The 27,221-nt window shown below is 48.5% G+C and overlaps 1 protein-coding gene across 1 annotated transcript in view; it reads left to right on the forward strand.

The window, feature by feature from the left end:
• The first annotated feature begins 260 nt into the window (after positions 1-260).
• Positions 261-27,221, forward strand: part of sox5 (SRY-box transcription factor 5) — a 63,984-nt gene continuing 37,023 nt past the window's right edge. Inside the window, exons 1-3 of the mRNA XM_076111858.1 lie at positions 261-420; positions 20,763-20,849; positions 25,666-25,838. Coding sequence (XP_075967973.1) covers positions 390-420; positions 20,763-20,849; positions 25,666-25,838 — 291 coding nt within the window. The 5' untranslated portion in view covers positions 261-389. The remainder of the gene's footprint in view (positions 421-20,762; positions 20,850-25,665; positions 25,839-27,221) is intronic.

Consider the following 27,221-nt stretch of genomic DNA (forward strand, 5'->3'; position numbering starts at 1 on the left):
AACTTGAGATAACTGGCTGGGGATGACAGTTGGTTGCACAAGAGAAAGAGAGGAGGATGGAGATAATGAAGGGCGTATGCCAGCTCCTCCTCCTCCTCCTCCTTTTTTTCTCCCCGTTTCTTTATTTCCGTCTTAAAGTTTACCTCAATTTGTTTTTTATCTAATAGTTTATCTCTTCCTTTCACCTCCCCCTCCCCTTCCAGGAGCAGGACGGCTCTAAGGGGAGCTCCCTGAGTCCTTACCCCCAGCACAATGCTACCTCACCGGGCAAAGAGGACGGCGGAGGGCGGCCCTGCAGCGACGGCGGCTCGGCCGCGGGCGCCCTGGGGACGCCCGAGAGACGCAAGGGCAGCCTGGCAGACGTGGTGGACACGCTGAAGCAGCGCAAGATGGAGGAGCTGATCAAGAACGAGCCGGAAGGTCAGTGATGAAAGGAGGGACGGGCCAGATGTGTGATCTGGAACTCCCCCGCCATCTCTCTGTTGTCCTTTCTCTCTTCTCCTTCTCTTCCTGTCTGGTTTTCTCTCTGTTATGAACTCGCACACATTCAGATGAGAGGCAAGCCTTTGTTGATCCAGCACACGCAGACAGACAGCGTCAGCTGTTCGGGGCCTATTGTCCACCATGCTTTGCATATCTACGTGACAAATAAGATGTATGCGCGCCTGTGTTTGTGTGTGTGTGTGTGTGTGTGTGTGGTGTGTGTGTGTGTGTGTTGCGTGTAGTAGTGTTGGCGAGAGTGTGTGAAAAAAGGCCTGAATCCTTGACAAAACTCTCCAAATGTTTGCTTTAATTTCAGGATGCTCAGGTTATCTTTGCGCTAAATGTGTCTTATCACCTTTCCTGCTGCCTTTGTATGTAACCCTCCTGGGACGACTCTCTCTCTCTCTCTCTCTCTCTCTCTCTCTCTCTCTCTCTCTCTCTCTCTCTCTCTCTCTCTCTCTCAGCCCTCAGATGAACATTTCACACACTGTTGCAGACACTGAACCAGATTTTCGCCCAGGGCCACATAGCTTAGCTCGATTAGCCCCCACATTTTCATTCTCAAATTTAGCCTCGGGCTAACAGTTGGAGTCAAGAGATAAAATTAGCCCATGGCCGGCTCTAATTTCTCATTGGGCAGATAAATGGGGGGGGGGGGGGGCTTAAGTCAGTATGAAACGCATGCGATAGCTGTTAATGCGATAAGGAGATTACCAACAGGGTGTCCAGCTGACGGGATAATATAAATAACATTGTGCTCTTTTGGTCACACTGCAAAAAATTACATTTGTTTAATTGAGAGTCAAAATATCTCAGAACAGTTCATTTAAAGGCACATTTCAGTGATAAATAGGGACTTGATTTTAGACAATGCATCTTGAATATTTTTGAGCATTACAGGCTCATTATGACACACAATTCATAATACAGGTGAAATTAGTTTCCTCAGCTAATTTCAACATCTGTTTTATTAATCTTGAAAGGCTTAAATATTACATCATATTTCTCCTTAGAACTCCTACCAAGCGAATCTTCACTTATTACACGCATAAATACCTTGTATTTATTGTGTTTTTTTAATTATTTTTTGAAGTGGCCTTTGCACTTGTTGGCAGATGCATGCTGTGCCGACCGCTAGATCTTCTTCTACATTTCCGTGTTTCCCCTTTCAGCTTCTAAATCCAGCGCTGCTGTGCGCTTAGAATTCTCCTCAAACACCCCTGAACTGTATGACAACGCGCCCAGAAAAGGTGAAAGAACAGTGCGGCAGTACGGCGTGCGGCGGTGCTCCGCCGGTGCATCAGCAGACTTTCATCTCAAGCAGCGACGTGCTAACCTTATTTTCCTGGCTTTCCTGTACACTTTTCAAAGTTGGTCAGCTGGTCAGCTCTTGCCCTCTGCTCGTTTTTATTCCAGTCAATAGAGAGGCCTGTTGTGGCATTTCCCCCCCCCCCCCCCCCCCCCCCCCCCCCCCCCCCAAAAAAAAAGCACCTGGGCTGTTTGCTGCTTGTCGAGCCGAGCTGTAATTGAGGTGTGTTTTGGGTTGTTCGCTGCTTCGCTGGACCTCATGAACTGGCCGCACACAGGGTAAAAAAAAACATCAACCATAATGGATCTTTATATGAGTCAGCAAGCACAGAGAGAGAGAGAGAGAGAGAAGAGAGAGAGAGAGGGGGGGGGGGACGTAAAGACAGAAGGAGGAAGAGGAGAGCGAAGGAGAGAGAGAGAGAGCAGTGTCTTCACAGACCCCATTAGCCGAGTGCCACAGTGGTGCGGCTTCCAAACACAACCCGGAGCATTATCTGCCCTACGTTTAAATGAAACGCGCTAACAAAAAGGCCCCAGCGCCTCCAGACACACACACACACACACACACACACACAAAAAAAAAACCCAGGCCAAGCAAGAGAGAAAGGGCGAAAGAAAAGAGAGTAAAGGAAGAAAAGGGATGCTGAGAAAAGATGAAGAGAGGCAAAGGGAAATGGAGAGGGAGGGGAGGAGGGGGGGAGAGAAACGACGAGGGGCGGTATTGAACGCGAGATAGAAATCCCTTTTCTGTGCCCGGCTAGCTATTGTTTGGCTGTGTGGCTCACAAAGGCCATTAGCAGCAAACAGCAGGTTGGGATGAAAATTTAATGAAGGCTTTAATCATTATGAAAGGCCTGGAATATTACTGCTCTCTCTCTCTCTCTCTCTCTCTCTCTCTCTCTCTCTCTCTCGCTCTCTCTCTCTCGCTCTCTCTCTCTCTCTCTCTCTCTCTCGCTCTCTCTCTCTCTCTCTCGTACACACACGCTGGCACGCTGCTTCCAGCTGGATCAATGACACACACACACACACACACACACATTTAGAGTGTAGAAGCATTAACACCAGGAGGGATGTGAACAAGGGGCCAAAGACACAAAATGGGTCAGAAAACGCCAAACATCTGGGAACAGAACGAGAAGCTTGACTTATCGAAGGCAAGCCCTGAGCTAGACATCACACACACACACACACACACACACACACACACACACACACACACACACACACAAGTGTGTCTTAAGTTTGAAAGATATAGTTCTGTGGCTAGTGTTGCTCTACTTAGGATAGATGAATGGAGAGTGGTAGATACTAGGTCAGTGTGTGTGTGTGTGTGTGTGTGCTTGCGCGCGCTGTTAAAGCCTTTGGGATCATGTACACTTGTGTATGTGTATTTGCATATGTATTTGTGACAATGCACGTGTGTTTGTGTGTGTTATGGGAAGGATCACCGCATGCATATAAGGTGTGTGTGTGTGTGTGTGTTGGCCTCTAATAAATGACGAGCCATGTTGTCCCCCATGGCCTGGCCCAACCATGCTCCACCGCTCTCCTGCTCTCTCCATTCATCTCCTGTCTTACTCCACCGGCCACCTGCTACCCTGGAGCTACATGCTCACCCTCACACACACGCACACAGTGGTAACATATATGTGCAGACGCACACACACACACGCACACACATAAACCGCCTAGCCGCCGTCTTTAATAAATTCTTCAGGAGCGACAGGGAGGAACAGCGAAGACAAGAATGTCGTGACACTGCTTCGTGTGTGTGTGTGTGTGAGTGTGTTTTTGTGCGTGTGTTTTGTCCGGACGGAGCCGCCGGGCGAGTGGCTCGTGCTGGAGTGTGTGTGCGCGTCATTACGGGTAATAATAAGAGCAGAGTGCAGAGCGTCGCGGGAGGCGCAGGGTCGAGAGGAGAGCCGGTGCGAAAACCCGAGAGAGACGAGCACACACACACACACACACACATCCACCTGGAAGGTTCCCTTGGACTCGCCATTTAACCCCTCGTGACCCCTGTGCCACAGAGCAAGGCCTAGTGATAATCTATAAGCCCAGCAGTGGGAAAAGACATGCACCTTATGGATAAACAGACAGACAGACAGACAGAATGAGATTATAAACTGCACAATTAAAGAGAAGAAAAGGGGAGTGGTGCCTTCACTGCCCTGGACTTTCACCAGACACTCAGCCTCATCCCTCTCCTCTATTCCTCCTCTCCTCCTCTCCTCTCCTCTTCCTCTCCTCTCCATTCCTCTCCTCCTCCTCTCCTCTCCTCTCCTCTGCAGCTTTGACTGCAAGTGGCTCACAGTGAGTGCCAGCTGTGCTCCATCTCTGGACCCGTCTGTTGACCCTCTGCTGCCCGGCTACAGCTACCCGTCACTGGGGCTCCGTGGCCTCCGGCACTTTTAACGTTTTCTCGTTTTGCAGCGTAGCCGCTGCTGTGAAAAGGAGAATAAACGAGGTTCCTCAACTAGAGTTGAGTTTCTGCTGCGCATCTCGTTAGCTGAGTAAACCTGCAGTCGTCGCATTAGGCCGAAATATTGTGAGTCATCCATCACTTTGCGTGCAGAGTTGCAATGGAAATGCTAGGATTTGACAATAAAATAAAAACAAATACAACTTGATTTTAATTTGCTTTTTATTAAAGCACCACATTCAGGTTCATCAGTATTCCTCAGTTTTCTGGACTCCCGATGTCAACACTTTTTGTATTGATTCAGCGGCAATTGGGAACGTCTTAATGCCACCACGTTCTCTAAATTAATGAGATCAGAAATAAAGTCTGATTTTAACAATTACGATGTCCTCCCCGATAAAAAAGAAAGGAAAAACACACTGAAATTGCCCTCTTTCTTGTAAAACTGACATCCAGTCTGAACACAATGATTGTTTCGCCTCTGAAAGATAACTTAGTGCTACCCTGGCCTCCGTGCCGAACGGCCTTGACCTGAACACACGTGCGGGGAAACAAGAGGCACACACACACACACACACACACACACACACACACACACACGGCCTCGCAGGCGCGCACGTTGTGCAAGTTTATAGCCGCCCCCGCAACCTTGAGGTCAACCAGAATGGTGTTTTTATGGCTGAGCGTACTCGCTGCTCCAAGGCACCGGTTTCCATACTGAAAATGCCAACTCAATGACAGATGTCACACAACACACACACACACATGGGCCCATGCTCACACATGCACGCACAGCACTTCATCTATTTTCAAGGCAGGGAGGGAACCCAGGGCTTGCTTTTAGAGAGCACTGAGGCATTTTATAGGACAGCACTTAGGCGAGGCCATTGTGCCACACAAGCACACAGTTGCCGGAGCTCCCTCACGCCTCCGTACACTCCAATGGGTGACAATGGGAAGGGCGGATACGTTCTGCCAAGGAGGAGAAGGAGAGAGAGTAAGGAAGGGAGGAGAGAGAATAAAAAAGAGCCGGAGAATTGGAGGGATCGAGGCAGTCTCTGGTTCATCCGTCCATCAGCCCACCCCCTCCTTCACTTTACTTAATCCTTCCACGGCTCTGATATCTGGGGGGGGGGGGGGGAGGTTATGTCAAGCACATGCACACACACTATAAACATCAACAATGCCATATACAACGCTTGAGAGTCATCACGCAGACCTGTGACTTTTAGGCCCTAAGGGGAATTTGTGGACTGCAACACACACACACACACGCTCGCACGCTCGCACACATCCAGCAGCAGGTTCACAGCCCTAGCGTGGGAGCGGTGCGGACGTCTTTATGCGATTTCCACCCTTTGTGGGTAATTAGTTAGTTGTATAAATTAACGTGAAGTGCAGCAGGACTCTCACAGCCATTGTTTGTCGCCGTCATTCTTCTCGCGCTGGGAAAAGGAAGGCGATTTACACAAAAAAAAAAAGCCAGAGAAAGCAAGATTTTGTCGTCCTGGTCGGCAATTAAAGGGCTCTAAATACACGGTCAGCGTTCGCTGACATCATGATTATCGGACTATCTGAGAGAGATTCGTACTTCAGTTGTTTTATATAAGCTGCACCTTCTATCCTGTGACCGGGCAGAGAAAAAGAAAACCTTTCGCTGCTGAAATTCAAACATTAGCGGAGAAAATGGCATCCTTTTGCACCAATACAGCTCACTTTGAAGCCCACTAAGAGCAAATTTTTCACGTTGCTCATCGAAGAAAACCAGTTCCTTTGTGTTCATCATTCTTCCCACTTATCCGAGTGTCAGTTAACTTCACCGCGTTTGTAGTCGACGGGGGTGAGGGGGGTGGGGGAGGGGGGGGATGGAGGGGGCTCACAATTCAAATCGAATCAATTCTGTTTTTCTCTTTTTTCCCCCTTTTGTGGCATGAGAAACAGGCAACGTCATGGGGCGAACCTGAGGCCTATTGTGGGGCCGGCCATTGTTGGCCCGATGAAAGGCGCATTCAAGTCACTTTTCCTTATTGAATTGTTTTGCGTCTGCTTTTCAACGTGCCATTCTCTCTCCAGCTTTGCGCGAGACAATCAGTGGGGATGAAACTCCTTTCTACCATTCTTCCCAGTCCAGATGAGCGATATTAAGGAGATGAATAGTGTGTGTGCGTGTGTGCGTGTGTGTGTGTGTGTTTTGGGGGGAAAAGCAGTGCCCCAGCTTTTGTCCATTACATGAGCATAAAGAGGCTTAGAGAGAGGAGAGAGGGTCCTGTGGTTTTCCCGATGGTGTGTATGTGTGTGTGTGTTATTGGCCTCCCGGCGTGGCATTAAGTTAAGGACAAAAGCCTGAGGTTCATGAATCAGCCAGGGCTTCCATAGCTCAGCTATTGTGACCTGGCCACAGTGTGACTGTCCTACAGTACAGTTGTGTTTATGTGTGTGTGTGTGTGTGTGATGAGGAAGGTATCTGTGCCTGTATTTCTTCGCAGTAGGAAGGAACTTGTGCGTGTCCTGTCCGTCATACACTCATATGAATATGTTTGGGTGTGTGTGTGTGTGTGTGTGTGTGTGTGTGTTCGTGACTCAGACTGTCCCACATAAAGGCCTCCTGTCAACCGACTCCCAAGTGTTAGACAGGCCCCAGTGTCTTGGCCTCCACCCATTCACTTCCATTCAGCGCCACGTCCCATGACCAAATGAGTGGAATCCGTGATTTATCTATTCAGCTTTCTCATAAACTCCTGTTTCGTTTTGCACTGCCCCCGTCCTGTTGTTGTTTTTCTCCTGCGTCTGTGATTTTTTTCCCTTTCTTTTCTCCCATTCCCATGGAGAGACGGAGGAATGTTTTTATGCTGCGAAATGGCTGCAGGATGAATGAGATTTGTGCAAAGTGCGCCGTCTTTTTTTGCCCCTCCATTACTTTATCAAAAGGATATGAAAATCTTCAAACTTTTCATTGAGGCACTTAAGCAACAAACCCGCTCTGAGAAACATTGTGGGGTGGAATTTGCTTCTTGGAGTTCAACCAGTTTTCAATCGGCCAGACGGCTGCTCCCTCAAACATTTTGACTTGATACGAGGAATCATTAAGTTAGCGGATAACTTCAACAATCTCCCATTGAGCAGTTTACTGACACACCGGCAGTTGCTTTTTTGAGTAGGTGGATGTCGCATCTCTGGAATGAAACGCTTGATTGATTTATTTTTTCCTCCACGTTGACATTGTGCCATAGCAAAATATAACAAGCTATCACATTGCTGCGAGCTTTCCAGACATTTCTGCTAACATGCAAATGTCATAGTGTGTATGTGCATGGAGGCAAGTTTACTTTCAATAAAGGGCGAACTAGTTTGGAAGTTGTGCCTTCATGACTTTCAATAACGTCTCTTTTAGTTATAGCTCAGTACTGCAGGCTCAATTACAACAATTGGTAACGCTTTACTTTACGGGTCCGTAATTTCCCAGAATATCATTTCACAAACTATGTAATGTGGTTCTAATCATGGAGGAAATAGAGACACAGTTTAGTTAGCTGTGTTGAGTTTTGAAACATTTAAACATAAGTTCATCATTCATTGATTATGTGACACGTTATTCCTATATGTAGGACTTCCTGCCTGTAGACACATTTCTTCACCTTCTGTGCACCTTAAAGACTCTCTAGGTCAGTAATTAAATGGACGGAACTCGTTGGAAGTGTTCCAATTGGACACTATTTCTATTTCAACGACAGTTTAATTAGTACCAAATGACAGAGTCTTAAGATATTAAGAAATTATCGATAAAGCAATGTTTCAATGATTGTTCCATGACTCTTCATACACGGAAGAACCAGAAACCAGTACAGGAAGTGGAGCTTAGTAAAACATAAGCAAATCAACCAGGCTGAACGGACAAAACTGATACCAGGCATGGCTGCGTGATCATATTCAAGCAAATTTCTGTTCACATCCCAGATAAAAGTGACTTCACCTATTGTGATGCACATGTGCATCCTCTGTGCGTACATTTGCTTATGTGACCTATATATAAACATCTACACGGTAGCAATTTAGTGGCAGCTTGGTGGCAGCATGTAAGCTCACTGTAGGCAAAAATGTGCTTTAAATTGACTGTAAGAAAAGTCTACGTTAAAGCTTATTAGCTGTGGCTGTTTTTGCAAGTCTGCATGTGTGCATCTCGCAGCCCTGATTGCCACATACTGCATGTTAATATGTGTATTTATATATGTGTCTGACAGAGACGACATCCCAGTTTCCCTTGTATAATCCATGTAGGCTTGTGTTGCAAAGTAGCACAATCTGCTTAGCGCAATTTCACATCCCGGCTCCGACACACATGTGAAAGCCCCAGAGCTGTAGCCCCCCCCCCCCCCCTCCCCCCCCCAATCACCCGTGTCAGCAGTGTCCAGCGCGGGACTTAAGGCCTGACATGGATGTAAAGGGGCTTTAACAGCCTGAGTGGAGGCGTGGGATCGGCGTGTAGCACCGCAAAGCTCTCGTTAGATCGCCTGCACACACCGCAGTAAAACAAATGTACGGATATGACGAACGCACCAGCCTGTGTGACCTGAACCGACGGAGCCACCCATGATGCATCAGGGATAGCGAATGGCCGCTTCCGCTCCCTCTCCTATGTGACGGATATCGAGGCGGTGCGCATACTGCTGTGCAGCTTTAGCGCTTCAGTCGGTCGGAGAGCAACAAGTCGGTCAGCTAGTCGCTCAGTCCAGCTTGCCAAGAAGTCGGCTACTCCAGACCTCCATTCACCGAGCCGGCCCCCGTCAGCCAGTCACTCTGTCAGTCTTTGAAGCCGCAGGGTCTCTATTAATTAACCCCTGGCTTGCTGGTCAAAGGGAGGGTCCCGCAGATGAAGTGGTGGTGTCTGTGTTGTCAGCCCCGCGGGTCGCGACCCCCAAGCCCACAGCGCGGCCCCCTCCTTATTTGAGCCAGATGTTGGGAGACAAGCATCTGCAGCAGCCCCCCTCTCTCCTCCACCCCATCACTCCTGCTGCATGCTTCTTTTCTTTTCTCTTCGCTGCCGCTTGGCCAGCGGAGCGGCCATCACCAGCCACTCACGCCGGCGCTCTGATGCTCGACGGATCGCTGCTGTAGTTCTCTGTCTGCTTGTCTGCCCCCCCCCCCCTCAAGCCGTCCTCCTCTTCTCTCTCTCCCTGTGGGACACCTCTATCCATCCATTCACCTCTCCCATTCCCTCCCCCCCCCCGTATTTTCACCCCTCCCTCCTCGTTTGGCCCACTGCCCCTTTCCGCTTCGCTCAGGGGAAAGAGTGCCGAGTGTGTGTGTGTGTGTGTGTGTGTGTTGCCTGGCAGCGCGCCCGCTCCCAGTGCTTCCCCTCCTTTTCTCCTACCTCATCCTTCCCTCCTCTCTCTCTCTCTCTCTCTCTCTCCTTCCCCCCCTCTCATCCCTTGCCGTCCATCCTCTCCCTACCCTCGCTTCTGTTTCTCTTCTCCGCCACCTTCCCTCCTCCATCCTTCTCCTCCTCGTACCTCCTTTTGTCCCCGTCACTCTCTCCACCTGCTTCTAATCACTCCCACTCCATCTCTTTCAACCCTGCCTCCATTCATACTTCGCTCTCCGTCTCCCTCCCCCTCCCCCTCCCTCCCTTCCTTCCCTCCCTCGTCTCTCTTCCTCGGCTGGGCTCAGGAGCAGTGAACAGGTGTTGTCTCCTTTTGATTTGGGTGCGTTCGGATTAATGCTGTCAGCTCAGCTGTTAAAACAACTGCCACCGCCAGATGCCAGTCAGTTTGGGGCTGGAGCTGTCACCTACACACACACACACACACACACACACACATCCAAACATACGCACACTCAGATGCAAGCGTGCACGCACACAGGGTGATGTGCGTATGTACACACACACACAGGGCCTCTTGGCTCATTGTAATAGCGACAAAGCAAATCAGCTGCTGTACGCCAGTCTTGTCTGTAACCCAGGTGTGTGTTTCTGTAGCTGCTCCAAAGCATCACAGTCAGTGGGTTTGAAAGGGACACTGTGGCATGATACTACAGCGATCATTAATACATAGTCAGAGTTGCCGTAGACTCACCTAGACAACTAGAGTCCGTCATTTACAGACGCTTTATTAGTCGGGAAATAAGCGTTCTCTCTGAATGGCGGCTTTGCTTGTGCATTCAGTGAGTAGACCTTCAATAAGGCTTGTTTGTATTGGCTTGGCCTGTAACGGTGTTTACTGTTGGTGAAACTCTCCATCCCTAAGGCAACACATGAGTTCTACCTCCCCACCTTCACCCTCCCTCCCTCCCTCCTGCTCACACTCACTTGTTCCTTTCTTGTCTCCAACACATCCATCCTTTCTTTCAACCCTCATCCCTCTTGACTTCATTTTTTTGTGTTACCATAGACATACATTTTACCGTAAACATCCATGATCTGTGTCTGCATGCATCACCATATTCTTTTTTGTTTTTTTTGGCACGGGCTCCCTTCCTACGCTCACGGCCCTTTCCTGGCAGCTTACATTTAGAATCCTTGTTGTTGAAATTTGTGAGTAAAGTGATGATTAACTATGAATATCAATGATAAGTGGTGTGTAACAGCACTATTTAAGGCTCCTTGAGGTGTGGGTGGAGTTTGCAAGGTTCCCTGTCTGTGTGTGTGTGTGTGTGTGTGTGTGTGTCAGATGGCGGGTAGTGGGTATTGAGATTTTTGATCTATCTTTATCCCTCTCCCTCTTGGTGTCCGTCTTCCACTCTCCCTCTCTCTCTCTCCCTCTCCCTCTCTCCCTCTCCCTCTCTCCCTCTCCCTCTCCCTCTCTCTCTCTCTCGCTCTCCAACATGTTTGTTTGCAAGCTTCACACTAGACAGTCTTGTGATGCTGGTTCAAGGAGCCGTCCGCGCTGAGACACTGGACACTTGTTCGCTAGGTCACGTCGGTTTGTCTGACACATTCTCACACCCAAAAGCGCACACACCCCAACGTGCTCTCTAACATTGAGCCCTCTGTCTGGCTCTCCCCGGTATCACTTTACTATGTGAAAGCGCAGAGGAACGCGGCATTTCCAGCCCAATAGCGGAGCCGTGTGTCCCACTTTAGAGCACGCCCTCCTCGTCCGTCCTGTTGGTTCGTTTAATTACGCTAACGAGGTTACGGCCAAGGTTATCATACCCGACCGTAGTCTCTGGTCTCTTCTGAGCCAAACGTTGTTAAAGACAATTAGCCCACTCACAGAGTCATGGGTGTCTTGGCGGGGGTCAAAGACGGACAGGAATGTTCAGGGAAGAAAAGAAGTGCTTATGCAAAGGAAGGGAAGGAGTTGAAGCCAAAGATTTTATGATATTTATCAATAAAGCGGATATACGTGTAATTGAATTGGCACAGTTAACTTGCCCTGATAAAGATATGAATGATCAGATTAACGCATGATTGATTTAATAAACGTCCTAATCATCCATTACTTGGTGTATGCAGTCTATGTTACCAATGGTGTCAGCATTCATATTTCAATTAGTGTTTCGGTAGATATGCCAATCAAATTTAGACTTCGAACATATCGAAATTGAATTTGCCGACTGCACTTTTGAGGTACAGGTGGCAGCTCTCCAGTGATCTTGAATCTGTCCGACTAACCAATGGGCATGCTAGCGACATTTTAGAAAGAGAATTTTTTATTTTGGATAAAAGTAGATGAACAAAACCAGAAAACTGCGAGTTTTTCCTCAAAAGAGCTTATAAATGACACGTTGTCCAGGTAATTAAAGGGGTACTCAGCGAGTTTGAACTTCACATCCATAAAGTTGGGGAACTTACAAGACGCAGAAAAAAATGGCCTTCATTAGACCCTGACTGTCTCCTAAGGGAACAATCTTAAAACTTTATTTAAATGATCACAGACAGATGCGACGCATGTTATTGTCATTTAGTTTTGTGAGGATCCTACCCTTCTTCTTTGTTGGCCACAGATGGCTAAGTGATCTAAATGCGACCTAACCGGCAGCGTCGAGCCAGATCTCATCAAACGATCAAACTTTAGTTGTTTTCTTCGCCAGAAAACGATATGATCTTGCCAGGAAAATTTGGGGAGTAGGAAAGTATTTACGGGGGGTAGACGTGAGCGAATATTTTGGAGCACGGTGACTCGTAAGGCTCCAACAGGTCAGGCACACACACACACACACACACACACACACACACACACACACACATGCTAGTCAGCAGAGCATTCCAGCTCTGTTTGGACTGTTGTTGCCATTGGTCTAATGGTTCTCACATGTCTGTCACCCTATCTTTGAGCAGCACACAGGACAATGTGGGCTATTCTTAAGGCTTCTACAGCGCGCTCTGTCTCGGGCCGAGCGGCGCACAGATGGAACAAACATTCACACATATACAGAAGATAGACAGAACGAGACGGAGACGGACATCGAGACTCGAACAGACACATAAACAGAGGGAGAAGTGTGCGCGTCTGTTGGTGCCCGTCAGCAGCGTCCGCGCTAACGAGAATAGGCGGGTCCCGCCTCCGCCGTCCGGAGAAGCAAAGCCGCTCTAAAGCCAAGCCAACTGTCAATCAAACGGCCAACGCGGGGCCAAAACTGTGATAGCATCAGAAATAACAGTCTTTACCCATCAGTCTCACAGGCACAGACACACACATACACACAAGCGCAGGGGAGGTTAAAGTCACAGCGCAGCCCTGTTTGGATCGGCTTCAAACATGCAAAGCAACATCGGTGTGTCAGGAGTGTCTTTCTGTTCTGTCTGTCTCTCTGTCATTGCTTTGACAGGCAGACGAAAACTGTCACGACTCACAAGAGAAACCGCTGCACTCTGTGTGTGCGTGTGTGTTTGCTCTCAGTCTGTCTCTCGCGTACTTAATGCGTGGGCCCCCCCCCCCCCCCCCCTATACACGGCAGGCCCGACACACAATGTCTTCTTTTGTTGTCACGTTAAAGTGATGCAATAAAGCTGTGCAGTGACAAGGACGGCCCGGGGGCTGCCGCGGTGACAGAGACGTCGAGTGTGCGCATCTCGCGCGTGCACGTGCGTGGAGTGGAGACAAGAGCACTGAAGAGGGGTTATTGCCACGAGACAGATTGCAAGTGTCATTTTCCATTACGGCGGCCCGAGCCGCTGTGTACGACACACTTGCGCACACACAGATACACACCGATACACATGCCTTGGCCTACTTCAACAGGATGCTTCTGACAGGGAGAGATGTGCGTGCATTAAAAGAGTGCCGGCCCTGAGTATTTAACCCTCTCCTCACTCCGCCGTCGGGTTGAGAAGGCAGTTGCGAGATGCATCTCTATCGGTTGAGTAAACTCTTGTGAAACCTGTCGCAAAACATATGGGATAATCCTAAAAACCTAAACGTCAAAAGGTGCTTTTTCTTACTTTACATTCAGGAGATACAGACGCTTTTCAAAGGTTCCTCAGTGTATGTGTTTTATGTAAAGCGTGACTCTTTGTTGCGTGTGAAGCTCTGTTATCTATTCAAAAGTCTCTCATGAGGCTGTGTTTGTTAACCAGGCAATTAGCGGGCAGTATGTGGCGCTTATCAGTACCACAGTTGACACTTGGTCTCTTCAGCCTGTGAAGTATGAGGCAGTAAAATGAAAATGGGATCGGTGTTGGGCCCCATAGCTTGTCCCTAACAAGGTGCGGTGGCAGCGGCTATCAGGGGCCGAGCTGAATTAGTCCGCAGCGGATTCAAATGTCTAGATGCTATCAAACACCATTTAATGATAATGGAGGTCACAGAGGCAATTGGGGGAAAATGTGTGTGTGTGTGTGTGTGTGTGTGTGTGTGTGTGTGTGTGTGTGTGTGTGTGTGTGTGTGTGTGTGTGTGTGTGTGTGTGTGTGTGTGAAAGGAACATTTCTCTGTCTCCCGCAAAAACACTGCATTAAGATAGCATCGCTAATTTCTCCAGCTCGGCACCAAAACCACTTCAGAGGAGGGGAGAGAAGAAGACGAAGGGAAATAAAAAAACAGCACACAAAGCGAAACGAAACAACAAGGAAAAGTTTCTCTGCGACTTTCTCGAATGTCGCTCCAGATTTTGCCCTTCATCGTTCTTTCACAATGTCGCGCCCTCTCCGCTGCTATTTCTGACTGCCAGTGTGTGGATCTGGCTCGCTGAGATTTCATGCCAGTGTAAAAATTGGCTGAGGGTTTGGTTCAAATCAAATTGGACATAAGCACCCACAACACCATCTGTTAGGGAAAGGCAGTGGAGTGAAGGGCAGAACTCTGTATTCAGATAAATGGATTTTCAATTTATTAAATTGTTGACTGACACCCTTGTAAATGTTCGCTTTATGTGCCGCGGCCTATTCTTAGAACGTCACATTTAATCGAAACATGTTGCTATACATCCATACAATGCCTAATATTAGACTGGGGAGGGGGGGGGGGGTGGAAGACCCCTCTACATCTGTTGTTTTGTGTTAGTTGAATTTCTTTAAAAAAAAGAAGAAATTCAGCACATTGGCCTCACATTTAAACGAGAGGAAAAAAAGCTCACTTTTTCAAAACCTTATCTCGCTTTAAAAAACACACAAATAAAGCCTTCTCTCCGGTTAGTCTTCAGGTGTTTTGGCAAGTGATGTAGTGTGTGTGTGTGTGTGTGTGTGATTTTCTGTTAACAGGTGTGTCGCCCCGAAATGTGTCTGCCATCGTCACAGTACTTTAGGGGAGGACCATATGTCCCTCGTCGCTTCACCCAAAAATGAAAGTTACTTTTCACGGTAAATAATAGAAGTCTGTTAACTCTCAGAAGTTGACGTCACGTGTGGCTCGGCGTGTGAGCGCGTGCCAAATACTCTGTTTGTGTGTGCGCGAAAAGAGTCCCCTCAGCCTGCCTCGTGGTCTGGGCGGGTTATTAATAACTAAAGTTGGAGCAGCTTCTGAATTAAGAGTCACTGTGGACGTTTGAGACCGACCAGGGACTGAGTCTAAGACACACTCATACAGAATATATATATGTGTGTGTGTGTGTGCACACTCTCTGTCCTCTGCTTCAGTGGGAGACGGGGAGCGCTGGGAGGAAGCTAGAAAGTGAGGAGGATGAGGAGGATGAGGAGGAGGAGGATGAGGAGGAGGAGGAGGAGGAGGAGGATGAGGATGATGAGGAGGAGGATGAGGAGGAGAGGGATTTTAGTGTTTACACAGAGGCCCGGCCACCGCGGCAACTGTTGCCAAGCGCTGTTCTCCCCAACAACAAGCCAGTAATTGGTACTGTTAGCGGCTAACCTTGCGGAGGTGGTGGCGCGAGGTGGGCTTAGACAAAAAGCTTTTTTGATACGTCTCTCTCTCTCCCTCGCTATCTCTTCCTCCTCTCTCTCTCTCTCTCCAGCCTCCGTATTTGCCTCTGTTTTTATTTATTTCATTTCATGCTTTCCACGAGAGGCTGCCTGTAATCTTGGCACGGTCCCTCTTTTGCTTTGGAAACCATTGGACCGCCTTTAGAAGGAATCGATGAAAATGTGTCCAGACACATGGCCCAGCTCAACCAGACATGAATTGATCATCAAAATATCAACATCATCACTTCGTAATGGAGCACGTTGGTGCCTTGAGCGCGGCGGGAGGGAGGGAATAACCAGACTCTGCAAGAGTCTACAAGAGGGTGTAAATAAGTGAGGAGATGCATTTCTTCTTCTCTGAAGTTTCTTTGACCATCTCCATAATGTAGACGATCCAGTTGTAACATCTTACTACTGAAAGACTTAAATGACCTCGCATTATTTAAATAGTAACACCACAGCGAGTATTCCTTACTGTCTGTGTCAATGTGTAAGCCGGATTAAGAGGACGACGTTTGATTAGTGCGCCTGTGAGGTTCAGGAAGACGTTGGACAGACCTCATTGGTGTCTATAGTTTAGCTTGAAACAATTCCCGTCAAATGTCGACTGTAATTCAGTTCAGATAACCTCCTTAAGGCGTTTACATGCCAGTTATAATCTAATCTTTGGATCACATGTCAGCATGCTCTCTCTGTCTCCGTCATGGCCGCCAGCAGAAATGGCTTTTTCACCACAGTAGTCGCCACACATCCCTCCTCGCTTCGCTCTCTGTTACTTCTTCCCTCCATCTCAATACTTCAGTGTTCAGGGTGGCAGTCTTGGACAAACTCCGCTAGTGCTCGTATAATTGCTTATTCAATGCTGACCCCTGCTCGGTTTAGGAGGGTGGAGGAGGGGAACGGGGGAAGGAAAGGAAAGGAGGGGGTAGCTGGAGCCCTCCCCGTGGCTGCCAAGGCCCAAGTCAATGTGGAGCTTGTTTTTCGGGATATAAGGGCCGGCCATGGGTCCCAAGCCAGGGCCCTTTCCTGTGGGCCCTCCTCCTCCTCCTCCTCCTCATCTTCGTTCTCCTCCTTCATCCTCCACCCTCCTCTGAGCCCGGCTGGGTCTGGCGCTGGCACAGAGGTCCCTTTGTTGTGCACCCGAGGGCCCGGTCTCTCTCTCTCTCTCTCTCTCTCTCTCTCTCTCTCTCTCTCTCTCTCTTTCCACAAGCCCCCCTCCTCCTCCTCCCCTCCCTCCCTCCCTCCCTCCCTCCCTACTTCTTTAAAGGTCTCCAGGCTTCGCAAAAATGAGATAATAGGAAAAATAGAGCTGGCCGCTTGTGGTGACTCAGGGCAAAACGTCTGAGTGAAAAATAGAAAGTGAGTGAGAGGAGAGAGAGAAGGTATTGTTTGTGAGGCTGGTCGGGACGAGCTGGACTGCAGTTGACTCTCCTCCCATCTCTCTCGCTCTCTCTCTCTTTCTCTTTCTCTCTCTTTCTCTCTCCATCAGCTTCTGAACCAAAAGCTCACTGTGGATCCAAAAGCCGGATGGGGGCTTGCTCTAACACACACACTCTCCGTCTCTCTCGGCAGGTGGACGGGGTTGTTTTGGCTCGGCTGCAGGGCAGCAGCTTGACTCCGTTTGAGCCAATGAGCCAAGATAATAGTCGACGATTCCAGAGTTATTGTCAGCGTTTCCCCCCTCCCCCCCCCCCCTGCTTTTCCCAGAATCCCTCTGGCCGCCGCGCGGGATCGGAGTGGGAACGTCACCCTCCGATGAATCCGTGTACTTTTCGTATGAAAATGCAACGAGCAGGATTCACTGTCGTACGTTCAAAACAAGGAAGGGTGTTTTTTGAAATAGTTTCCAATGTGTCGTTATACTGGGTTTTAATTTTTGATCCAATGTAAACATCATATAGCTCTAATTAGATTTTTCCAACCTTAAAGCTACTGAAGGGTAAACCAACACACACTCCTTTACCGCCCTGTGCGCCTCACACTTCCACTTCCTTTCTCCCCTTTCACTCTGTTCCTTTCCTCACCCCTTCATTTTTTTTGTCAAGGGGGAGGCGGGGATCCTTTCTCGCCCTCAGCTCCCAACACCCCACCCTGCAAATATGCAGCCCACACCCCTGCGTGGGCACCAAACTCCACCCGCTTACCTCACAGAACACACACACACACACACACACACACACTGGGCGTCCTATACATCAGAAGAACAGGGAGTAGCTACACTGATTTTCATGGAAAGTGTTGTGCTGTCCTCCTTCATTATGTGATTTTTGGCCTTAATTGCCAGTAGGAGACGTTTGCTGTGTTTCCGTTCGACTGTCAGACGGATAAAATCATAAAATTAGGTGCATTTCAACCGACTGGGCTGAGGCGAATAAATCCTTGATCGTGAGAGAAGTGGAAGGATTTGTTCATGAGTCGATTTGCATCAGGGGAGTTGTGAGGTGTAGTGGTGGCCGTACTTCAGGTTCTTATACAAAGATGACAACAAGGAAATGCACTTGGCAGTTGGAGGTATACTAATGCCCAAACAAACCACGGCGAGAGGCTAATGCATGAGAGAGGCCAGGGCATTTTTCCGTGAGGTCACGGATTCAGGGTGCACAAGCTTTGTGTTTGTGAGTTTATCACGGGTGACAGTGAGGGGTTCATTTCCCATAGTTTTCACCACATCAATCAACATCTCACTAAAAGCTACAGCATGCCAGCTCTTCCTCTCTTCCCCTCTCCTCTTCCCTCTCTTCTTCCCCTCCACTCCTCTTGCCCATTTCCTCCCCTTTTCTTTTTTTTTTTGCCATCCGCCGCACAATGAAAGAGCCTCTTGGCTTTTATTAATAGTTAAAGTGGCCCCAGCCTGTCACTGGGGACAATAACTGCAGCCCTGTTAATAAATAAAAATAATAACTAGGAGATGGAGACGGAGTGCAATGGAAAGAGAACAGGCGACACTGCCATTTGTTGTTCCCTCTCACTTGTCAAAGCTCTTTGGCTTAAAAGCCTCTGTCATTGTTGTGGGAGAGGGGGCTGCAGGGAGAGATGGGAGTGAGAGACATAGAGAGGGGGGGAGAGAGAGGGAGCGCCAGGGGCTAATAGCACCTGTTGGGGTGATGGTGAGACAGCTGTCAGTAGAAGGGGGAGGGAAGGGGGGGGTACCGGAGCACACTCTCTCTTCCTCCCTACGCATGTTTCTTTCCGTCCCTGCTTTTGCAAGAGATTCCTCCTCAGCCCTCCTCCTCCCGCTCACCCTCTCCCTGAAGGCTACGGTGGCCTCCGACAGAAAGCACTAGGGCACATCAGGGAAACAAAAGCTGAAAGACTGACTAACTGGCTGAGTGGCAGCGTAGGACAAGAACAGTCAGAGTCCAAGGACGGTGGAGGGAGTCGAAAAGGCGAGAAATGGAAAGCCCGAGAGGTGGACATCTTGAAGTTCAGCATTGATCTTCCGTTACACGTGTGTGTGTGTGTGTGTGTGTTTGTTAATGTGTGCCCCTTGTAATCAACGGAGCATGAGTTGCTCTAGTCTTGAAGCCAGATGAAAAGGTCCTGATTCAGGCCTCTGGGGAAGCTGCAGGCACACACACACACACACACACACACTGAGGTACAGTATGTAGGACACGCTGCAGCGCTTCGCGGGTGTCTGAGCAGAGCTCGTATGTCTTCTCTCTCTCTCTCTCTCTCTCTCTCTCTCTCTCTCTCTCTCTCTCTCTCTCTCGCGTGCGTCCTTGTTTGTGTGTCATTTTAAATCCTGAAAATCTCCAGGTGGCTGCTCATCCTCATCTCGCAGACAGGGGGAGGAAAAGAAAGTAGAAGGGATGAAGAGGAAAGAAAGGAGGAAGTTTGGGCAAAGCTGCACTTTTTGTGTGTGTTTGGATGTTGGGTAAAAGAGTGCTTTGATTTGTTGTCGAGTGTGGCGGCAGCGTGTGTGTGTGTGTGTGTGTGTGTGTGTGTGTGTGTGCGTTCTCGTCTCACTTAGTGGAGGAAAAGTGCTAAGCTGTTCGGCTCAACACGCCGGACATCTCCGTCTCTCTCTCTCTCACTGTGTGAAGCATTAGCGTGTGTCGGTACAGGCAAGCTGTCTCAAACCAGTGAGATTAAGACTTTTTTTCGTAAATCAGTCTTGTCATTATGGAGGAAAAAAAAATAATAATCCGGGGCAACAAACAAACTTTTCTCCTGCCATCAGCAAGTTGCCATGCGCAACCATATATATATCCAGTGTGGGCTCATTTTGAGTGTGCGTGCGTGTGTCTCTGTGTTTTGAGGGGTGTTTGCGCATTCAGGCGCGTGTTTGCGTTGGCTGATAGGGTTAATCTCCCCACTCAAAGTGTAAAACCTCCTTCCTTAGCAAGGCCTCGCATCCCAAGTGCAGATGGCTCCCAGTAAATAAAGTACTCTCTCTCTCGCTCTCTCTCTCTCTCTCTCTCTCTCTCTCTCGCACACACACTCACCCTCTTGCTTCACACTTTCAGTCTGCCTTTGTCTGATCATTTCATTCGCTCCCCTTTGTTCATGTCAATAACAGTCAACAGGGTGAGTGGCTTGATGGTTGCATCTCTCTATGCGTACGTGCATGAGCGTGTGTGTGTGTGTGTGTGCGCGCGCAATCGCTATTAGCGCATGTATGTGCACACATGAGTCTCAGCATGCGTATGCTCTCTTGTGTGACATTTCCCCCACTGAGTTTGTGTGTGCGCTCGCACGTCCATGTGTGAGTGTGACCATAGTTAGGATTGTAATTAGTGATCCTGTGTGCACATGCGTGTGTTTGTGCAAGGGTTTGTGTGTGTGTGTAAGGGTCTGTGGAGTGTGTGTTGAAAACAAAGCGCTAGCTGATAATGTGTCCATTGTGGCGGGTGCATTAAGGCCCTCTTTGTCTCAGGGCCCACAGGGCTAATGATTCTCTAGCAGCAGGTGAGAGGGAAAAAGCCTCTCTCTTTCTCGCCACTTGTCTCTCTCTCTCTTTATCTTGCGCTGCCTCTCTCGCTCTTTCCCTTTTGCTCACTTGTTTTTGTTCTTCAGATTTCCTCTCTCTTTCGATTATCAGCTTCTCTCTCCCGCTCTCTCCACCTTCCTCTCCCTCTCTCGCTCCCTCTCTCTCTCCTGCTGATGCGGCCATTAGACTGAGCTGCCGCTGCCTTTATTACAGCAAATGGACTTTAAATGAGCTTTATTGTCATGTTGGCCAGCCAACTGAATCCCTCTCTCTCTCTCTTTCCTCTGCCCACCCCTTCCCCACCCCTTCCCCCCCTAAACAGAGGCCCCCAGCATTGAGAGGCTGTTGTCAAAGGACTGGAAGGATAAACTTTTGGCCATGGGCTCAGGGCACATCGGAGAAATTAAAGGTATGGTAAAACTAAATAATGACAGAACTAAACTTAAGTGAGCGGAATTCAATTAACCCTTTGAACTTAATAAAATGCACCTCCGATGTCCATTGAGGGAAAAAAAATCTGTAAATCGACTGAGCAATGCCTTTAAAAAATTCACATTTTGCCGCTTAATCAAAAAGGATCTAGGCAGGTACAGTGCAGAACTAGCAGCTAATGCAACGTGACTGTTCATGGGGCAGAGTCACCAAAAATGCAAACTGATATACAGCAGGCTAAAAACAAACAGGGGTCAGGTGAAGCCCACAGATACCTCACTGACTCCATGGCCACATTATACTTCCTGTTTACATCGAGCATGATGGGAAAACCTGGAGCAAAAACTCAAAGCATATTCACGAACACAAGGAAACCAACAGAACAGGCGTTCTACACGAGGTACATTATTTGACAGTATTAAGGCTCATTAAGGCATCAATGTTTTTCTTGCAGCCCAACCGTTGAAATGAAAATGACAGTAAACGGCACGCCTCAGTAAGAGGTGGAGTAACTAGGCTATAGACCTATGATTAAAGCCTAGGTTCATGGTTAAACTGAACTGACATTGACTAAATTCAGCTGAACTGAGAATCAAACGATCTGATCTGCCCTGAACTGAACCGAAGTCATACTAGTCCACCAGCTCTGCGTTAATCACCCGTCCTATCCGCACCGACCCTACTGAGCATCGGAGGGCGAGACAGACAGAAGGCAGGAAGGGAAACGGAAACAGGGAGCGAGAGAGCTGCGCCGCGAATACGCCCGGAGCAAGAGTCAGCCGGAGAGACGCAGAAAGAAACTGGCTATTATTCCCTGTAACTCCAGGGCAAAGCCGCCGTTCTCCTCCAGTAATTGAGCTTCATTAGGAAGCAAAGCAATATGTAATCAAAGAGCCTTGCGGAGCGCCGGGGCCGTCGAGGGGGGGGGGGCTCCATTGATCAAACCCCCTTTTCCCAGCTCCCTGCCGCGCTGACATTTCTGTGTAGGGGCGTCCCGTGTGGCGCACCACACACCGACAGCTGGGGAGCAATATCAGGAGTATGTATGAGTGTGTGTGTGTGTGTGTGTGCGTACAGTGGAAGTGCACGAACAGTTGAGTCCGTGTGTGTGTGTGTCTTAGACAGAGCTTACATAACAATGTGTGTCTTTGAGGGCGAACGTGTACTTGTCGCTGTTATTATGGGAAAAAATATATATATGGAAAGTCAAGTTTTTGTACATCGGTTCGTACGTGTGTGTGTGTGTGTGTGTGTGAGAGAGTGTGGTTATGTGTGCGCGCTGCTTTCATTTGTCAGTGCATCCCTTGACTTTTTATTTTTTTTCCCCATCGAATACCATTGAAGAGCTTTTTGTGGGGGAACAAAGTGATTTTGAGCCACCGCCTCCTGCTCTGTCTGCCTTATTGGTAAAAGGCCCCATGCGGTTCACTTAGCAAAACACACATATACTGTACACACACACACACACACACACACACAAGTATGGAACGCAAAGCACTAGAATAAATGTCCCCACAGTACAGTGTCATTAACATCAGATGTGCAGCTTACAGAGTGACAGGAAAGACTCATCTCTTAAACTCTTGATTTGCCGTTTGAATTGCCCCTCGTGTTTCTTTACTCACTGTACGACAGTTTCATGTACAGCATCGGCTTGTTTTCAGCGCTTCATTAAAGCTCGACAATGTCACACTGGGGGGGGGGGGGGATATTTAAACCAAAGCCCTGAGATTCTTAATTCCATCACACTGAAATGCTACGGATGTCTTTCGCATCATTTTATACACGTTTCCTCAAACCTTTGCCCAGAATATCTGGTATCTTTGGAAAAGTTAGTTACTGAGGTTTGAATGAAGCTTGGATGCTAGTAAACAGGATTTAAGAGGGTAAAGGTACATTCACAACCTCCTATACCCCCCCGAGTAAGATGCTGTCTGTAGTCAAACAAATCAAGTGAACTTGAGTTACTGAAAATCTGGTTACTTCAAACCATGTAAGTGCTTTAACCAAGCCTTAATTTGATTACCTTAATGTAAATTTGATTATTTACAGTAATAGCGGTATCATGACCACGTAAATATACTTCTTAATATACTCTCTCTACTTCCAGACTGCTTGTTCTCTCCCCTTCTTCTCTCTTAAACTCTCATATCTTTCCCTCACCCTCTTCACTCCTCCACCATCACGTCTGTGTCTTATCCATCTCCTCCTTCCCTTCCCCCTCATCCCCACTCCTTCCGCCTTACCAGGGGGGGGTGTTGTTATCATTACAGCCGTGGTCATTAATTAGCCCCGCGAACACGGTGACAAGTATTACACTGTTACAAATTGCTTAATTACGCCATGCCCGAGAGTGTGTGTGTGTGTGTGTGCGCGCGAGAAGAAAAAAAGGTTGGGCAGGTTCGTAGGTAAGCCCGGGCCGTAGGGAGGAATGTGTGTAAACCGATGGAGGAAACCAGTTATCGATCTGCCTGCCTGCCTCACAGCAGCTGAGGAAACAAGCCGCCGCAAGCTGATTTATGGGACGGCCGCAGAAATACTGAATGGGAGGGAAGGAGAAGGGAAAAGAGACGAGGCGTCTCGTATCCTCGAAGGAGAGTTTCTTAAATCTCGTCTCCGTTAGGCAGCGTGTTGTTTTCTTGGATTCGTCTTCCTCTGCAAATACTCTGGTTTACTGATGAAAGATCCACAGCTGAGAGGGGGATTGAGAGCAGCTTGTCGAAGAAGAATAGGCGGCTTGTCTCCGTTTTTCACACACCTAACTGTCCCGGCTGCTGCTTAAAGGAATGTCCTTCCACCTCAGCGTACACACTGTTTTGCACAGATATTTTACTGTGTTTGCATTTGTGCATGTGTGTGAGTGTGTGTGTGTGTGTGTGTGCGTAAACGGGGGGTTAACCCCAACAAGAACTCCCTACAAGAAAGACTCCTTTGATCCATCGTTTCACCTTTGCAACCCCCCCTTATCCTTTTTTTTTCTCCCCCTTGCCCCTTTTCTCCCCACCCGTTCGCCCCCCCATTTGAACAGGCTAACGTTTTTAACACAAGGCTCTTTCTTGTCTTGGTCAGCTTTGGCTATACGCACACACACACACGCACACACACACACACACACATTTCTGGCTCTACAAAGGTGGGTCTGTGAGTTAGGACAGCGGCGTGTTTATTTTTCCAGCGGCCAGTGCTCCCGACAGTTGCCTTTATTGTTCATTGTTGGCGGATGGATGGAGTTCGGGGGGGAAGTGAGGGAGGAGGAGGAGGGGGGGGGGGGGGAGTGTCGGTGGGCAGTAGAGGCGGGTGGGTGCGTGGTGGGGGTGGTGGGGGTGGCGTGAGGCGGCGGATACCAACAGGGAGGACAAATGGATGGCTCTCACCTTCCCGAGCGGTCAAAGGGCAGGTCAGCAGCCGGGGTTTCCTCGCCCTCTTTCCCTCCGTCCTCTCTCCCGACTCCCCCCCTCTCATCCCCCCGTTGTGTTTCTCTTTCTTTTCCTCCCCCGCTTCCCCCTCTTTCTCTCCTCACCCTAACCCTCTCTTCCTCATCTGGTTTGACTGGCGCAGGAATGTGGCCCTGTTAAAGGTAGCAGCTGAAGAACAATGGGGGATTGTGCTATCCCACACACACACCTACACAGACACACACACACAACAAAGGCATGTAGGCAAACATTGGTACATATGACCAGACATGGGCGCACACACTCGTACTGATTGTGCCTCAGTGTGCCTCTTTCTAACTACATCCTGTTGAATGATTTAGGCCTTGTGTGGAAGTGTGTGTGTGTGTGTGTGTGTGTGTGTGTGTGTGTGTGTGTGTGTGTGTAATGGAGCTGGTATGTCAGGATCTGAGAGGTCAAAGGTCAGGCCATGCTAAATGTGAGCAGGAGGTTGGCTGACTGCAGGGTAAACACAGACCAGACACACTCGGCTTCTCTTTTTTTTCCTCTCTCTTTCACACACACACACACACACACACACATTCACACAGTCACAAATGTGGACCGATCTCCATATTTACCCCCAATTCAGCGCCAGTCAAATCAATTTCGATTTTGCTCTTGCATGAAGTGTAGATTTTCCAACCTGGCGTAAGATTTATTTTGTTTGTTGAACACAATAATCTGGCTCTAGTCTGACATTAGTTTTGCCCGGTTACAAGTGTTTCCTCAGCCAGATGTATTTTCTTTATTTCAGCAAAGCAATAGAGGCAGTGATGGATTTGTCTTGACTCTTGAGTAATCACTGCTGGCCTTCTGTGCCCAGGAAAATAAGTCAACATCTGGTTTTAACTCTGCCGCGCACATACGCACCTCGCTAAACATACCTTCCGCCAACGACCCCCCCCCCCACCGTCCAAAGCCCCTAAACAGTCATATATTAGGTTGACCAACAAGCCATGGAGAGCTTTACACTGCTTTGTTGTTCCTTCTTCCTCCGTTCCTCCCCTTCATGCCTCTGACCTCTGACCTCACCCCTGCAATCCTTCCTGGCCTCCGGATAACCATGAAAATCGCTCAAAGAAGAAGAAGAACACACCATGACATTACAGCTTTTTATGCTCATGTTGCCTTCACGTTTTATATTTATGTCTTCATACAAGAAGTTGTAATTGCTGAAAACTAACTGTGCACTAATGAAGACTTCAAAATGCCCTCGTATCTGCGATCAGCTGGGCAGCTAAAGACAAAGCTCTTAAAATGATGAAAGGAGTTTCATAGCGTAACCTCAACCGAGTCTTGCACTTCTCTTCAAAGTGCTACCCTCTCAACCTTTGACCCCCTCTCTCACCCTTGTAGGTACCGCAGACAGCCTGGCGGAGAAGGAGCGGCAGCTCATGGGCATGATCGGCCAGTTGAGCAGCCTGAGGGAGCAGCTCCTGGCGGCCCACGAGGAGCAGAAGAAGCTGGCCGCCTCGCAGATGGAGAAGCAGAGGCAGCAGATGGAGCTGGCCAAGCAGCAGCAGGACCAGGTACGTGCAGAGGGGGGGGGGGGGGGGGGGCGCGCTGCGTGTGACGGGAAAATGCTGCGCGCTGTACGTCTACGCCGCAGAGCCAATCCACCCTGACAGGTCATTTAGTATGGCTTTAGGTCACCAGAGAAGCAGTTTGTTGCATCGCTCATCTCTTGTCAGATCTTTAGATATCTTGATTCTTTCGGTAATGCGCCGTATTTTAGAGCTTCATGGGTTTCTTCTTTATAATTATGTATCTTACCTCACAGTAATGACACAAAAAACTGCTGTTTCAAGTCAACAAAAGCACATGATTTGATGCTGATTTGGAATTGTGTATTTGGAAGGTATATAAATGTGCAGACACACAAATGCACATAGACACTTCAACATCACAAATGGCCATCAGAGATCTTCCCACTGATTTTTAAAGGAGGGCTCAAAGGTGTGGTCGAAAAGAAACAAATCACACAGGATTTTCCTTTCCTATACACTCTCTCTCTCCCTCACACACACACGCACACACCTTATAATGTATGGTGTTCACACAGCCAGAGACATGCGCCTTTGGCAGCTTGAACACAGGGACACGGCACAGGAATAAGCTGAGGGTATGTAGTGTTGGAGCGGATGTAGCGCAGACATTCACACACGCGCTTACACACACAAACACACACACTCTCACACACACACACACTCACTCCAAGCTCCCAGGCAAGAGTCTGCCAGGTATTTGCATAGAGAAGGGTTTCCCTCTTTGTTGTGCTTTTTAGCTTCTGGAAAGCTTGGTTTTACAAAGAGAACACACTCTCGCACACACGCACACACTCACACACACACACACACACACACACACACACGTGCAGAAACACAGCGGTAAGGACAAATCACCTGTGACAAACACAATGCCTTACAGCGCCCCTTGGCTGCATCCGCACCAGCGTGCACCGTTTCTGGCTGTATGTGAATGTACTGTGTGTGGATACTGTATCCTTGTGCTTCCACTCCACTCTGGAGAGTTTCTGTGCGGAAGTTCATTGTTCATCATAAAACTGTTGGAGAACAAGTAAGAATGGATGCAAAACGCTCCAGAACGGAGTAAAAGGACTTTACGAGCATTGTGTCGAAGTGAAAATAAATGTGACTCATACATAGAATTAAAAAGAACGTGTTCAAAGAATGTGCTCGTGTCAGTGAGTCCAGATGAGATGCGCTCTTTAATATTTCATAGCAGGGCATCGACCCGCTGTCGTGCAACTGGGGCCTCAGAGACCTGCAGATGTGTCGCATCTCCCACAGGCCCCGCACACGCACCAAAACACACACACACACACACACACACACACGCACCAAAAACACTTCCACACAAACATACTGCATATACATTCTAATAATGTGTTG

This window comes from Anarhichas minor, unplaced genomic scaffold (assembly GCF_050575085.1).
Source record: "Anarhichas minor isolate MPS153535 unplaced genomic scaffold, ASM5057508v1 ptg000045l, whole genome shotgun sequence".
Lineage (NCBI taxonomy): Eukaryota > Metazoa > Chordata > Actinopteri > Perciformes > Anarhichadidae > Anarhichas > Anarhichas minor.